Below are 15,346 nucleotides of genomic sequence, written 5' to 3'. Positions count from 1 at the left end.
GCTTGATAATCAGTTGTTTAGTCAATTCCCTCTGCTACTTGGTCCAGTGAAAGCTGTTTTATTTTTCCTCTTAGAATGGCCTATTGAGCAGACTAGTACAGTGTCAGGTACTATTTCTGGGTGCAAAACCACTGGTCTACAAATTGCTTCTCTGTTACAGAATGTCGTAGCTGACACGTAGATGTTCTAGGCTCACAAAGGAGAACAGCTTCTGCAATGCAATCTGTTGTTTAAAATGCATTCTGTCTAAAAGAGATTAAGCCACTCTGTTCAAAAGTTGTTGTCTAGGACTTAACAGTAGGGAAAAATTAAAGCACTTTATTTACAACTTACTTAATAAAGACCAGCCTAATATAAATGCATAGGTAAAGACTTTTAAAGGAGGCCAATGCTAACATTTTTGTAATTTTTTAAAAATTGTATAAATATTTAATCTGCATGCTTAACCTAGGCATTAAGAATCATCATTCATAGAAATGAAAGACTGTAATGTCTTTACTGAAGTTCAAAACTGAGAAAATGCAAAAATTGAACAATAAATGCAGAAAATTTCTGTGGGTCATGAATCTTTCTGTGCTGAAAAACTTGGAAATTCAGGTTTTTTAGCAGCTGGGATGCTAAAAATTCTAAAATTCTTCAATTTTTAATCTGATGAGTGTCATAAAAATAAAGCAATTTCTCTATGAAAATGTAATTTATCATATATTAGTACACTGGTTTTCTTTTGAATTGGTCCAAAACTGATACTGTGTTGTGTTGGTTTTTGGTTTTTTTTTTCATTTCCTACACAGTGGGCAGTGCTGACATGTGGACATTGCTTTTGTAACGAGTGTATAGCCATCATCATCCAACAGTACAGCGTTGGCACCCGCCGGAGCTCAATTAAGTGTGCCATCTGCAGGCAGACAACATCCCACAAAGAAATATCGTATGTCTTTACTGCAGAAGCTGCAAATCAGGAGGATGATATTCCTGTAAAGGTGTGTTGTTTATAGGAGCTGTGTGGTCCAAACTTTCAGCAGTGCATATTTGTTGTCTTTTTTTTTTGCATCCTGCACTTAGGCAGACAAGTGTACTGGATAGTTTTATAAATAGGATGTGTAATGACAAAACTTCTAGACACAAATGTGGAGGAATTCAGTCCTGATTGCACTGTTTTATCTACTTTTCTTGTTAACGGGGGGTTTTCGTTGTGTTAAAGGCAGGGGTGGAGGAAGAGGCAGCATCTCCATGAGTCTTTAGCAATACTGACATAGTGCATAGGTACATTTTTGTTTTGCATGAGTATGTTATAGAATAGTGTTAAACAAAAAAAAACCCTGTGGTTATTGCAGCTGTGGAAAAAATAGAAGACTAAAATGCAAAGGTAAAGGACATATTGGTAATATTTTGATTTAAATGGTACTGCTGTCTTTAATTAAAATATGATTATAATACAGCTGGATATACCAATCTAATCTGATTAGAGTAGTTAAAAGTAATAACTAGTTGTACTGACAGACTTCAGTGATATCTGTGCAAGTCTCTTCAAATCTTGCAGGTTTTCTAGGGTCACTGGCCTGTATCGAAGACAGTTGCTACCACATTCACACTAGTAATTTCAACCTCTCGGGACAAATGGAATTCCATTTTATGAGTAGATGCTTCCTAACTAAAATGATGAGATTTGAAGTAGTTGACAGTATGTAGCACCAGGGGGAGTAAATAGGCTGTATTTTTGAAGTGCTGCTGCTTAGAACCTCACTTCATGCAAGGCTTTTTACATATTATTTCCTCTGAGTTTAGAGATATCACTCTGTTTCTAACAAAATTCCAAATATGTTTCATAAATCACATTAAAAAATAAAATAACTAGAATAACAAAATTTCATAAATAGAACACAGAAGGAACCTGTCATCTGCTGTCCTGCATACAGGGTTGTAATTTTTTCTTGAAGTATTTCTGCATCAAAAACTTTGAAAAAAAGCAAAAATATGAATTCTTTGTGAATTCACATGATAAGGATCATTCTTAGTTCATGAAAAATTAGAAATTTATGCTGTAGCTTCATGTACTATCAAAACAAGTAGCTTTGTTAAAAATAAAAATTTCTACCTCATATTCCTTTATGAACAGTTAACAAAGAATAAATTAGCATGGTTTCTATAGAATACTGAGGTTAAGATCAATAACTTTATCAGTATTTATACGAAAAGTGTGTGATTTATTCAGTGTTTTTATTTTAATCTGAGCTTTCTTAATCCCTCCAGTCTCTTTCAGTATTCACTGTCTCTTTCTTTGCATCATACTGTTTATTGTACCAATACTAACCATCTTAAGTTAATGCCTTAAATGCAAAAGGACTACTGTAAATGGGAGCATTTTATACTGAGAGATTACTGACATCTCTGTGTGTTTTGGTTCTGTGAAAGTTTCCCGTGTCTGGTCAGTATTACAGTGGATATTGCTAGCCTGTCATCTGAGACCCTTTGTTAGAGGGTAGTTTTGGTTCTAATGTGTGTTGTTCCATAACTCATACCTAATTTCTTTATAAATATTCATCTCGATATTCATCAAAAAGACAGACTGATGGTATAGGAGTAATGAGTGGGATAACTTTTTTTAAGAGAGACTGAAAACTAAGGACTTATAACAGCAAGGGTACTTTTGTCAGTTTCATCTCTCCATGAAAATTGAGAACAAAATTGAAATTTTTGTGTGTTGTGAACCAAAGCTTTAGTCAACTGTTAGTTCAATAAGTAATATGGTTTGTCTAATATAATGTAAGCAAAGGAACAAAGAACTTTGCACACTTAGTTCTCCTGTTTAAAAAATAAAGCAAAAAGACTGTGACCACTTTGATCATTGTGCTGTTCTTTTCTTTGCCATAGTTCCTCTTACTGATCTGGTACAAAGTCACCTGTGTGACACCTGAGTCACAGGAATCTGGAGGGTGGAAAAATGAACAACAGTGGCTAAAGCTACTATCTGTTATAGCAGGGAAAAATAGGACCTGTGATAAGGTCTAAAACCAATCTCTGAGGAAAAGACAGAGCAGATTAGCCAGAACTGTCATCTGAATCAGAGATGAATGGTATTGGAAAAGCACATAAATGACCCTAGAATTATACAGGAAGTACTAAAAGTTAGTCTCTAACTCTCTCCTAACTATAGGTATTTATGATTGGCAGGCAGCTGCCCTAGGGCTGCAAATGTGTCATCCTTTTAGATCATAACACCTGCCAACATTAATTGTCCATCTGACTTTGGAAACAGTGTTAATGTCTATCAGATGCAAAAGAAATTACATGGAAGAAAGCTGGCTTATTTCTATGTCTGTGACATAGACATTTCTATTATTTCTGTGTCTGGAATCCCTATGGAAGACCCTGGGAAATAAAATGGTACTGCTTATTGCAGCCTTTGGTAAAACAGTCTGCACAAAGTCTTTTACATGTATTTCTGGAGCATTCATTTATCTGCCTAAAGTGTGAATGATCAAGCAACCCAGCCTTGGTTCCCAGCTTGTGCCTAGGCTGCTGACATCCTTCCCAGCCAATTCTGCAAGCAGCGTGACTTCAGTAAATTTGATCTGTCATTGTTGGAAGCCAACATGGTTAATTCAATGTTCAAAAGACAGGTGCAGACAGAAATAAAACAGTATTTGTCCAGCTGAATCTAGCACAGCTTGAAATTACTATGCATGTAGGAACTAGTAAGAAATTATAGGCTAAGGGGAAAGGGAAGAGTACATAAATCAAAGTGGACAAGAAGTAGAATATAGTATTGGATTAATTAAGCACTGAAATACTTCTGAATGCAGAATATGAAGATGTTTTCATTGCAGTGCACAATTCTTCAAAAATTATTTATATTTACACTTTTCTTATTATTTTAAGTATAATTAACAAACTTTATAGTACTGAACATAAGTTTGGTGTTGCCAGAATGAGAAACAAAAGCGACAGAAAAAACATTCAGGTTTTTTTCATAGTCAGTTTTCAAGAAGTGTGAAGGTAGGGAAATTTAAATGTGCATTTGGAAGATTCTCTAAAGACTGTGCCACTAAGTTAAGACACAGGAGGCCTAATGAGCATGTTTGGTGCAACTGCATTGCTTGGGCTGTCTGTTCTGCCTCACATAGCTTCACTGTTCAGTGTGCTGCACATGCTGTAATACACTGCTGATCCTATAGCAGTGCATTATAAGGGAGAGGTAAAAAGAGTTCAGTGCTACTTAACCTGCCCTTCCTCCTTTACAGTTTTTAAATTTGAGTAGGATATGTAAGAGACCTAATATAACATCATTTAATAAAGCCATGAATATGGAAGTTGTTTACTATCCTACTTTACTAATGCTCTTCTTTCACTTTTCAAAGGGAAGTCACTCCACCAAAGTGGAAGCTGTGGTCCGAACACTGAAGAGAATTCAATTTAAAGATCCAGGGGCTAAATCCTTAGTTTTCTCAACGGTATTAATCATCATTTTCTGTCTTGTCTTTGTGTGTGTGAGTTTAAAGCATTCATAATATTTACAGGAATTAGTTTAGCCCAAAATACTGAATCACTCTCTACAGCCACTTGATTGTTTTGAGAATTTGTAGGGCAAGTCATGAACAACGATCATAGTCAGCAGATGTAAAAGCTTATTTCTTTAAAGGGCAAACACAGTTTTGTATGGGAGTGTTGGAAATTCTAGATATTTTTAAATGTAATGTGCAGATATTTTTGATACATTGTAAAACTGTTTTTATGATGGCTGCCAATTTCTTTTATTCCAGCTGATCTTTTTAATTACATGTCTTACTTAGTTTTATGTAAGATTTGGTTCCTAGCACACAATTATTTCTTTTTTTTTAATTGCAAAAATGCTAGTATTTTGAAAAGGTTTTTAATCTATCCTCTCTTACGGAAGTTAATTAGTATTTTTTAGTTGTCATTGCTGTTTGTAATGTTGAGTTACTTTTATTGTTGTGTGTTTTTGTTTCGTTTTTTTTTTTTACAGTGGCAAGATGTATTGGATATAATTTCAAAAGCTTTGTATGACAACAACATGATTTTTTCTCAGATCAATGGAATTAGTAAATTTCAGGTACATAAAGGATATTTTTACTTAATTATTTTCAGTGGGAAAATCATAGTTCATAGAAGTTAATTTGATCCTTTTACTTCATTGCTTCATTTGAGAAACTAAAAGAGCAGCAAATTTATTTGGCAAGAGCTTGGATCTCTAACTCATTAATTCTAAAAATCATAATCACAAAAAGCCCCAGTTTAAAGCTTTTGAAGCTAAACTGTACATTCACTTTTGAGAAAGAAGCATTGGCCTGTCTGTTAAGGATGACACACTGATCAGTGTTGCGAGAAGTTCATGCCTTCCTGATATCTGTTGAGTATCTGTTCCGGGATGAACATTATTTCTCTGGAGCCTGTATTAGCTGCTATAATTTCTAGAAAATATAGTCATATCCTCCACACTCTTCATTGAGGAACTTTTGTCCCACTGCTGTGATGTTTGCCTTTTAGGAAAATCTTTCTGCATTTAAATATGATCCCAACATCAATATTTTGCTGCTGCCTCTTCACACTGGTTCCAATGGACTAAACATCATCGAAGCAACTCACGTTCTGCTTGTGGAACCCATTCTGAATCCAGCACATGAGCTACAGGCTATTGGCAGAGTACATCGTATTGGCCAAACAAAGTAAGATTTAAAATTATGTCAAATGGTTTAGATATGGTCCAGAACAGATCTGCATACTGTAATCAGAATAAATCTAGTTCGCCAAACTTCTCAGTTTTGGAGATGGGGTTATTCATAGGAACCCTGGTTTTAAAGATAATCATAAAAGGGACAGAAAGATTAAATTAAAAAATGTTTGCTGAAAATTCACTGTGTATTTTAGGGAGTTGTTTTGTGCTGCAGGGGTAAGATGAAGAAACAAATTGCATTTGGGCCATTTAGGAAGAGTGTAAGCTCTTGAGTCTGAAATTCTGAAAAACCTTGTTCAGCTGGTGCCCTGTTTTATGTGTGCCATTGATGCCTTAGTTTTTAACTTTGAAGCTCTGCTTGCAAACATGTCCAGAAATGTTTTAGCTTTGCATGTCCAAGCAACTCATCCTTTATATTATGAGGGTAAGTTCAGGCATGGCCTGAGTTTCCTTGAGAGGGTCCTTCTAACTGGTCATTCTCAGCTCCAGATAAGGAGCCACGTAAATTGTTGGGGGTTTTCTGTTTGCTTGTTTTGGGGGGTTGTTTGTTTGGGTTTTTTTCCAAAAAGAGTGTTATAGCACACTCACTTTACAACTGATTAGTTTTTTGAATCACAGTTCTGCCCTCATTCCCATCTAGATCTCTTTGAAGATGTTAATGAGTTTGCATATCTCTTGTTTGTTTCAATGTTGTTGATTTTACACGTGTAGTAGTGAAGACTTAACAAAGGTTTTGGAACGTTTGCCCTGAACATATAAGATGTATATGCTTTTCATTAGGTCTCATGTCACTTGAAAAAAAAATTAAAACCCTGGAACATCAAGGAGAAAAATAGCTGGAGTCAATTCTGGAATAATAATATTCTAGAATAATAGTGGGTTTTGTGTTCTGGAAATAAAGGCAAAGAGAGGACATGAAGAAACATGTATGTGAAAGAATGTTTATGAACAGGTGGATATTTGTGTGTGTTGGTAAAGATTTTGAATTAACTGTGAGGCCATAGGGAAGACTGATTGCAACAGCCTGGATTGTAATTTTACATGATGCTGGCACAAAAGGTCTGGCAAAAGCCTTGCAATAAAAGCAGCGAGAATGTGCTGTACTTTTTAAGAATTAAGACTTCAGCAAGGCTTATTTGAAAAAGGGCTGTGTTCTAAGTACAGTGAGCATAAGGGAATACTCCTGTACGCAACTATTACCACTTTAGTTGAGTTCTTATTTACTTCTCTTTTTTTGGGGTAGACCTTTGCCTATGAATCCCAAAGTATTCCCCCTGCATTCTTCTGTGAAATGTTGTCTGCCAAAGTTTCAGCTGAAGATATGAAAACCGTCTAAGCACTTTCAAGGGCTCTTGTCTCGAAAAATGTTTATACTGGGGAGCCTGGGATGATTTTTCATTTTTATCTTTGGAGCTGACTCTTTTCCATTTCACTTTCTTGTGCCTGTCAGGTTTTTTTTATTACTGCTTTCTTTCTGAAATTTTATTTCATAAATGGAGTTGTCATTTTGTGTTACGTTTATTGACATTTTTGTTTTTGTTTTACCAGTGTTTACAGTTCCGTGTTTACTGACTACAATTACTGACTTTTTAAAAAAAAATTTATAATATTTTGCTGTCTTCAAAAATAATGTTGTTAAAACTCTGGAAATCAGCTTTGATAATCCATCACACTGAGCTCTTGTCTCTTGGAACAACTTGTGGCAATGCAGGATGAACATTGTATATCACCAGTGGGCCAAAGTAATTTCTTTAGGCTCTTGAGGAGGGTTTATTTGTAGTAAGGACACAGAAAGCAGAACTTTGCCCAGCATCTGCATTAGGATTTTAGGTAATACAGCTTATATTCATTTAGTATGTGGTCAGCCAAGTGAGTGTGCTCAGGGAGGCACTAAACACCCTGAAATGTCAGTGGAAGTTGTTAATCACCTTTAAGATTTCTTTCTTAAAATAGAGGCATTTTTTCAACATTCTTACAAGAATTAGTGTGAGACAAAATATGGTTATGAACTTCATCAATAACAGTATAACTTCTGCTCACTTATGGTCTTGTTTTCTTTTTTTAAACACATTCAGATCTACCATTGTTCACAGGTTCCTGATAAAAGCAACAATAGAAGAGAGAATGCAGACTATGCTGAAAACTGTAGATAGAAGGTATGTGTTGAATTTTTTAAAACATCATTATTACACTGAAAATGAAAAGGTGGTTCTCAACCATACTTTTATTATAGTTAGGCATGCATATCTTTGTATATAAAACTCAGCTGTTCTTCAAATTGGCAAAAAAGTTTTAAGACTTGAAAAATTTTAACCTGGTTCCAGTAACTTGAAGCTTAAGGTATTTTAATTCTCTGGAAAGTATTTTGGTTACGTTTTATCTTATAAAAGCCCAATTAATAAATTATGTGTTATGATTCGTCTTTTCACTTTACATACTTCCATGAGTATAAAAACATTGCAATTGATGGAGTAATACTAAGCCTGCCACTGGAGCAACGGCATGTGTTGTAAGCTCTAATATAGGACATGGATTCTTCCTTTCGTTACGTTTAAGTTCTACCAAGTTAGTCCCACGGTGCTCTGTCGCATTGGTTGGTTTTGCAGTCTGTTCAGGCACTGCCCAGATGCTAGCTTATAGGTCAGGCTGCTGTGTAGACACAGGAGTAGTTTTCACTGTGTTTATCCTTCCGAAATCTATAAGCAACGATGGACTGGGCCTGGACTAAAAAGGGTGTTCTTTATGCAGAAAGTGTAAGAGGTTTGTACCTTTTATATATTTTATACGCATGATAAATTTAGGAGGAGGCCTTAGTTTAGGGAAATTTTGCTGGTTAGAGATTATGAAACTAAAAATGGATGTGCACATCTTTGGTTGTACTTACGAAAGATTTCAGTTTTAGCTTTGGAAGAATGATTTATTCAGTTTCCGTATCTGTGAAGTAGCACTATTTTACATATAAAATTTGGATAAATGTACAGTGGTTGAATGATCCCATGAGAACTAATGTTTTGAAAGTAATATTAAACATTATGCATGGAAGCTGAAGACAGTCCCTTAAATGTTAAAAGGGCACAGCAGATTATCCTATGTTCTGCTTTTGCTGCATTTGCAGTGTTTGGTGTTGACTACTGTTAAGGACAGTAGATGGACTTTGTATCTTACTTAGAACGTACAAGAGCAGTGGCTGATCAGTGTACATGGTTTTCCTGATGAGTTTCAAAGCTGAGCAGTTATTGACTCTGAGCTGTGTGGTCTGTCTCCAGTGCACACAGCTTGTTACTGACATTGATTCTTTCTCTGATGCCTGCATGCAATTTTTTTCCCACAGTCACACGAGCTCTTCCATGAAACAGTCAGAAGCCTCGGTGTTGACAGTGGCAGATTTGGCTGACCTTTTTACAGAGGAAACTGAAGAACTTGAGTAAAAACATTGGTTTGGCCTAATGAAATCAGAAAGTACCTGACCTAATAAGCACCAGGATATAATCCACTTGATCTATCATTCCTGTAAACATCATCTAACATTTGTTACAGAGTGATTGGAAATTGAAAAGTCTTAATTGTTACTGGTTTATTCTTTGGTGAAGCTCATAGCAGCACACACTTCTGGTGGCACTGGAGAAAAGTTGCACTTTGCACATTATACAAAAACATGGATTTTATTCCCAAAGAGCATTTGAGCTGGATGCTAAAACTGAGATCTTGGACCCTTGGTTGAGAGGATTTTTACCATCAGGTTTGATTGGCTAGTAGCTCTATCTGAGAGCAAAACTATGTGGGTGGTTGGGTGGGAAAGGGAAGCAGAAAAATACAAATCTAATTTTTTTTACTGTACAAAGAGTTGTTAGAAAGAATGAGTGTAAATTAATATTCTTCTAGAAAGGGCTTGTTAGATTTAATGCAGAGTTACTAAATGTCTTATTGTTAAAACTTCAAATGACTAATCTTTACTAATAATTTGGATATTTGTATTAGGCTTTTAGATATTCATAAAGACTTGTGACAGTTAAATATTTCATTGTTAATGCTTACTTATTGCAAAAAGATGATAATTAAATTATGCTTTTTGTATATATGTTGGTCTGGTGATCAGTTAAAGACTTGAACTTGCTGTACATGTTTTCACTTGAAGCTGTGACTAATTTAGTGCTCTGTTTAAAAAAAAGGCATTTGTTACAGAATTTTCAAAAAATTAATTGGTTAAGCCGCTGATCACTTTGGAATCATATGATGTGCTTGTCTGCATTTTCTCACTATGATATTTTTGTCTAGTTCTCCCCCTTAAAGATACAGCAATTTAAATATATAAAATAGATGAAATTAAGGTAGGCAGTCTAATTCTTAGGTGCCTGGTCTAAGTGAGATAAACAGTGGAACTTTGTGGAGCTTCGTCCTGATATGCGAGATCACTCTACGCTATCTCTGTTAACAGCAGATAGTTTGGAAAACAAATGCAGGCTAACTTTTAGACTGCTAAAAGTAGGCAAGATAAATTTTAAGCCTTTTGACATAGGTTATGGATTCACACTTATATAACATTTGTTTCTGAAGATGTTACAGAAGCAAGCTCAGTTACATAGTTGATGTTAAACACAAGTTTGTGTTTAGAGAGTGAGCATAAGCAACAGGCTATGTCCCTCAAATTACAATATTTACTGTTTCAGTAGGCAATGTATTTTGTATATTTTAAAAATCTTACTTGAGGTGGAAATTAAAATTAGTCCTGTAAGAAATCTCATTGTAGAATTTTTACTCTAATCATGTCAGCTGATTCGTCATAGATTTCTATAGTTATTGAGCTTCTTGAGTTTTGTTTTCAGTCATACCAGCATTTGAGCTGCACAGTCAGGTATTAAGCCTATCCACATGACAGGCAAGTTTTCTGCTTCTGACAACAGAGGTGAATGGAATTTGCAAGAATAATACTGTATCAAGAAGTGGGGTTTTCGCATTTATATTCTGTTGGCCTTCTGGACCAATTGGATACTTTTTTCTAAAGACTATTTGAGTAACTTTACAGACAATGTATCTGTTTCCCATATTTGTAATATGTGCTAGTTGGCTTAGCCCAGAAAGCCAACCGCATCCTGGGCTGCATCAGAAGCAGTGTGTCCAGCAGGTCGAGGGAGGTGATTCTGCCCCTCTACTCTGCTCTGATGAGACCTCTCCTGGAGTTCTGCATCCAGTTGTGGGACCCCCAGCACAGAAAGGACATGGGCCTGTTGGAGCCAGTCCAGAGGAGGGCCACTAAGTTGATTACGTGGCTTGAGCACCTCTCCTGTGAAGGCAGGCTGAAAGAGTTGGTGTTGTTCAGCCTGGAGAAGAGAAGGCTCTTGGGTGACCCTAGAGCAGCCTTCCAGTACTCAAAGGGGGCCTGCAAAAGAGCTGGAGACAGACTTTTGACAGGGGCATGCAGTGATAGGACAAGGGGGAATGGCTGAAGGAGGACAGGTTTATACTGAATATTAGGAAAAAATTCTTTACTTTGAGGGTGGTCAGGCACTGGAACAGTTTGCTGAAAGAGGTCAAGGACTCTCCATCCCTGGAAGCGTTCAAGGCCAGGTTAGATGGGACTTTGGTCTAGTGGAAAGTGTCCCTGCCCATGGCAGTGGTTTGGTCCCTTCCAAGCCAAACCACACTACAATTCTGTATGTACATTTGGTTTTGTAGGTTATTGATTTTTTTTTTTTTTTTGCAGATTACAGTTTGCAGCAAGGCAAATAGAATAGATAGTAGACTTTCTTTAGATGAGATTGATTAAACAGTGTACACAGAAACTGAGACATCTACATCCTTGAACATACTGGGAACTCAAATAACCCTGAGCAACCTGATCCACCTTCGAAGTTGGTCCTGCTATAAGTGGTGTGTTGGACCAGATGACCTCCAGGGATCCCTTCCAGCCTAAATTATTTTACAGTGTACTGGCAATCTTGCTGTACAGACATTCCAGGAACTCTGAGAGCAGCAATATTCCAGTTTCCTCATCATCTTCAGATAATTTTGATATTGTATGACAGTGTGATTGCACAAGAAGCTGCTGTTCACTCTGAGAAATTATATATCTGTGTTAAAAACTGTGGAAGCACATAGTGTTTACATTCATAGCTCCCACTTTAATTAACTACATGTGGGAAGAATAGTTGTCAGTGAAGGTGAAGAAAGAGAGGCAAACTGAAAAATATCTGCTTCCCAAGCTCTTCAAGTTTTTGACTTATTTATATAAAGACAATGGTTTCATTGTTTATTTATAAACATGTAGTTTTTGAATTCCTAACCAAAAGCGTATCTTCACATCAAGCACTGCGTGAGTCTTAAGTCCTGGCTTATTTTTTTTATACTCATACAACAGCATGGAATGACTGAGATCTGATTCTAGGTGCTCTCCTGACTGCCCTGGAGCACCAGGACCTAGAGCTCTGGAAGTATTACATTAAAGTGTGTACAAAGTCATGTCAAAGCACCTGTTGAAACTGGAAGGTTGAACTGTTGGAGCATATAGCCAGTGTCAACAGTAAAACAGATTCTTCAAGTTTCACATAATGCTAAATAAAGAGACTAAATGCTTTTTGCCATCCTTTCCAACATTTAGTTTCTTTGACAAAGGTTTTTCTTTCAGACTTCTTACGGGACTTCTCATGAGATGAATTCTTTTTTTTTCTTTCCTGCTAAGGGTGCAGCTTGTACATCTGCAGTGCTTTTCTCTTATCAAATCACAGTAAGCTAGATTTCATGGTGCTGTCATGGTTTTGCTCTCTATCAGAACACTCTTTAAAAAGACAGTATCTTAGCTGAGAACAGTTTGCCGTGTTGTAATGCTTCCGACATACTCATAGAAATGGTATTTTTCACAGAAGACTGAAATCTATAAATACTGACTGCAGTGTTTAAATAACATTTGTGTGGACATACCCAAGAGTCATGTACCAGATTCTCATGTGTTCTCCTGTTAAAACATGTAAACATGATCTGAGGTGCCAGTATTTATCCAGTGAAGTCACTCCTTTAAAAATGAGGCTTCAGCTGATTACGAAGACCTCAGTGTTGACCTTTCATCTCTTTCAGTTCTATGACAAAAAATGTTGAAAGTTTTTTTGACTGTAGTTGGTGAGGGTTTTAGGACAGGTTTTCTCCCTGTTTAGTTCAGTGCTTTGTAAAACAGAGCTGTTGTTTTGGTGTCTGCAAATAGTAAACTTCCTTGAACCACGCAATATCATTGTGTTGGAAAATAAGGTGTTAAACTTCGGGTGTTAAATTGAATTCTGTGAATTTCAGTGTGGATCTTTAAATGAATTTGTAAGTTAAGATCCTCCTTGTTCTCTAAATCAGGCTATGCCAGGAAAAGGTTTTCATCTTGACCTGTTAGGTAACTTTTTAGCGTACTAATCAAAGTCCAGCACACTCCCATTTTCATGTAGGTCAGATACTACAAAAGAATATTACCTCAGTCTTCTCTTGCATATTCCAAGTTGTATACTAAGGAGTGCACATAAGAGTTCATGCTTTTTATGAGATAGGCCTTCCAAACCACATGTCTGCCAATGTCTGTAGATGTATTAGAGTTGTCTGTGAGTGGGGTCCTACATAGACAAAAAGTCCATAGTTGTTTCCGGTTAAAACCATAATTAAACATACATCCTCCTGTAAGATTCTGTCTGGATTAGTAACTGAATACCAGTTAACAGCTCTTTGCCACTATCTTTTACAGTCCTTATGACTGCGTTAACTTTTTTAGGAGTCAGAATTATTTGTTTAGTTAGAACTGTGTTTCAGTTAAATTGGAGAGAAAAAGGTCAGTATTGGTCAATCTTGTGACCAACGTAAGAAAAAATTAACCTTGAAATTTATACCTCTCAAGGTAAGCAATTAGATGAGTTTCTAAAGGAAAACCTAGAAATCTGGGGGGGTTTCTAGATGTAAATAAAGCCTGTTTCTGAAGCTTAATCTAAAGACTTAGTGCTTGAAATCTGTATTTTAAGCTTTTCTATACACTAAAAGGCTACTTACAAAGCCACTGTGCCTGTGATTTTTCTTCCTTTTTTGATTGCTTGAAACAAGTGAGGTCTTTACAAGATTATATGCTATGAATGTAGATTAAAGGAATTTCAGAACGGAGAAAAAATAAGGTTCAAGATGTCCCTACCTCTCCCTCTCTGTCTGTGTGTTTCCATTTTTCTGTGTCAGTCATCTTGTCACACCCTCCACCCACCCCCATCTCGCTCAGTTTGTTACAAAGAATATTTGTGTTAGTCAGTGGCAGTAGAGTGAAATAGCTAGAGTAAAACTAGCTTACTGTATCACAGGAAAAGTGAGGTAAAGGGAATTTTAGCCTAGTATAAATTCTTTTTTATATCTGTAATATTTTCATTTACCACTTTTATTCACCACTGTAGAAGCAGATGTTGAATTTTAGTCTATTAACTTTTATATTTCTAGTTTTATATTATACATCTGACATATAAAAAGGATGCAGTAATCTAATTACTGAGTAATCAGTGAGGCTTACAAGTTTTTACTAGCCAAGTCTATAGGTTTGGGAATTTACGTAAAGTGCACCTGAACCATTGTCACAAATCATGCTGCATCCACTGTCTTCTCCTCTTCAGAGGAGGAGGAGGGAATAGGTAACTACTGATTCAGTGTCCCGAGTCCCAGGTAGTCACTCCACATATTCTACAGCCATACACTGTGTAAAGAGGACAGTTAGTTGAACTCATAGCTTTGAAGTGTCGTTAAGGAATTAAGTCATCTGGGGCAGAAGTAAATGATGTAGGGTTTCCAAGTACTAGAATAACTCTCCTTAGACAATTGAATTGTGAGATATCTGTAAACCTCTGGCTTGGCTCCATGCTCTGGCTTGGTTTCCTTCTTTGTATGAGATGTCAGCCTTCCAGGGCTTAACTTCCAAGTTCCTTTGCTTCGTGTATTTATAGAACTGACACAAGTGAGTGCCCAGCCCGATTAATTCAACTGGACACACATCAAATTTTGATCAGTTTCGGAACAGGTGTCCGTTTTCCGTGATGTAACATGTCTTGGTTTGATGGCAACCTTCACATCAGCTAGAAATTACCTTTTCAAATTCTACCAAGTGTTAAGGTCTGACTGCTTACAGGGTGTCTCAAAATGTACATTGTTGGTGTGGGCTGGCCTAGATAGTTGTGGAGATTTTTATGCCACTTTTCCTTCCATCCTACCTGTGGGGGTTAATGCGCTAGTAAAATTCAGTCCGTATTGCTGTGAATTGTCCCCTCCCTATGCTAACAGGTTCTCATCATTGGTCAGACTTTCTCTTGACTATGTCATTTGGTTAAGGAAGAAAATCTAGACTACCTTCCTTGTTAATCATGATGGAGTTCTGCCCTGGCAGTCTTGGAGTCTCCTGAAACAGAGGACCACAAATGTGGGGACAGTGACATTCCTTTTATGGATGCTGAAACTTTAGGAGACCAGCTGAATGTTCACAAGTCCATGTGGCCTGATGGGATTCATCCCAGCATTCTGAAGGAGCTGGCATATGGTTTGGAAGAACTCCTCTTGATCATCTACCAAACATCTGGGAGGGTTTCTGCTGACTGGAAGCTAGCTAATGTTGTTCCAGTTTACAAGATGGACATAAAGGAAGACCCAGGGAACTACAGACTTGTTAGT

General features: G+C 36.7%; 1 protein-coding gene across 5 annotated transcripts in view; it reads left to right on the top strand.

Moving 5' to 3' along the window:
• Window positions 1–10,949, top strand: part of SHPRH (SNF2 histone linker PHD RING helicase) — a 55,400-nt gene extending 44,451 nt beyond the window's left edge. For 2 of the 5 annotated variants that reach the window (XM_032682909.1, XM_032682911.1), the window contains 6 exons: window positions 792–980; window positions 4,359–4,451; window positions 4,985–5,071; window positions 5,506–5,684; window positions 7,768–7,848; window positions 9,024–10,948. In XM_032682909.1, coding sequence (XP_032538800.1) covers window positions 792–980; window positions 4,359–4,451; window positions 4,985–5,071; window positions 5,506–5,684; window positions 7,768–7,848; window positions 9,024–9,120 — 726 coding nt within the window. In that variant the 3' untranslated portion in view covers window positions 9,121–10,948. Of the gene's footprint in view, window positions 1–791; window positions 981–4,358; window positions 4,452–4,984; window positions 5,072–5,505; window positions 5,685–7,767; window positions 7,849–9,023 lie in introns of all 5 variants that reach the window. The other 3 variants (XM_032682910.1, XM_032682913.1, XM_032682914.1) reach the window with 3 other exon arrangements.
• The last annotated feature ends 4,397 nt before the right edge of the window (window positions 10,950–15,346 follow it).

This window comes from Chiroxiphia lanceolata, chromosome 3, assembly GCF_009829145.1.
Source record: "Chiroxiphia lanceolata isolate bChiLan1 chromosome 3, bChiLan1.pri, whole genome shotgun sequence".
NCBI classification, from domain to species: Eukaryota; Metazoa; Chordata; class Aves; order Passeriformes; family Pipridae; genus Chiroxiphia; species Chiroxiphia lanceolata.
Note: the sequence above shows the minus strand (reverse complement) of the source record. Positions and strands in the feature narration are given on the sequence as shown.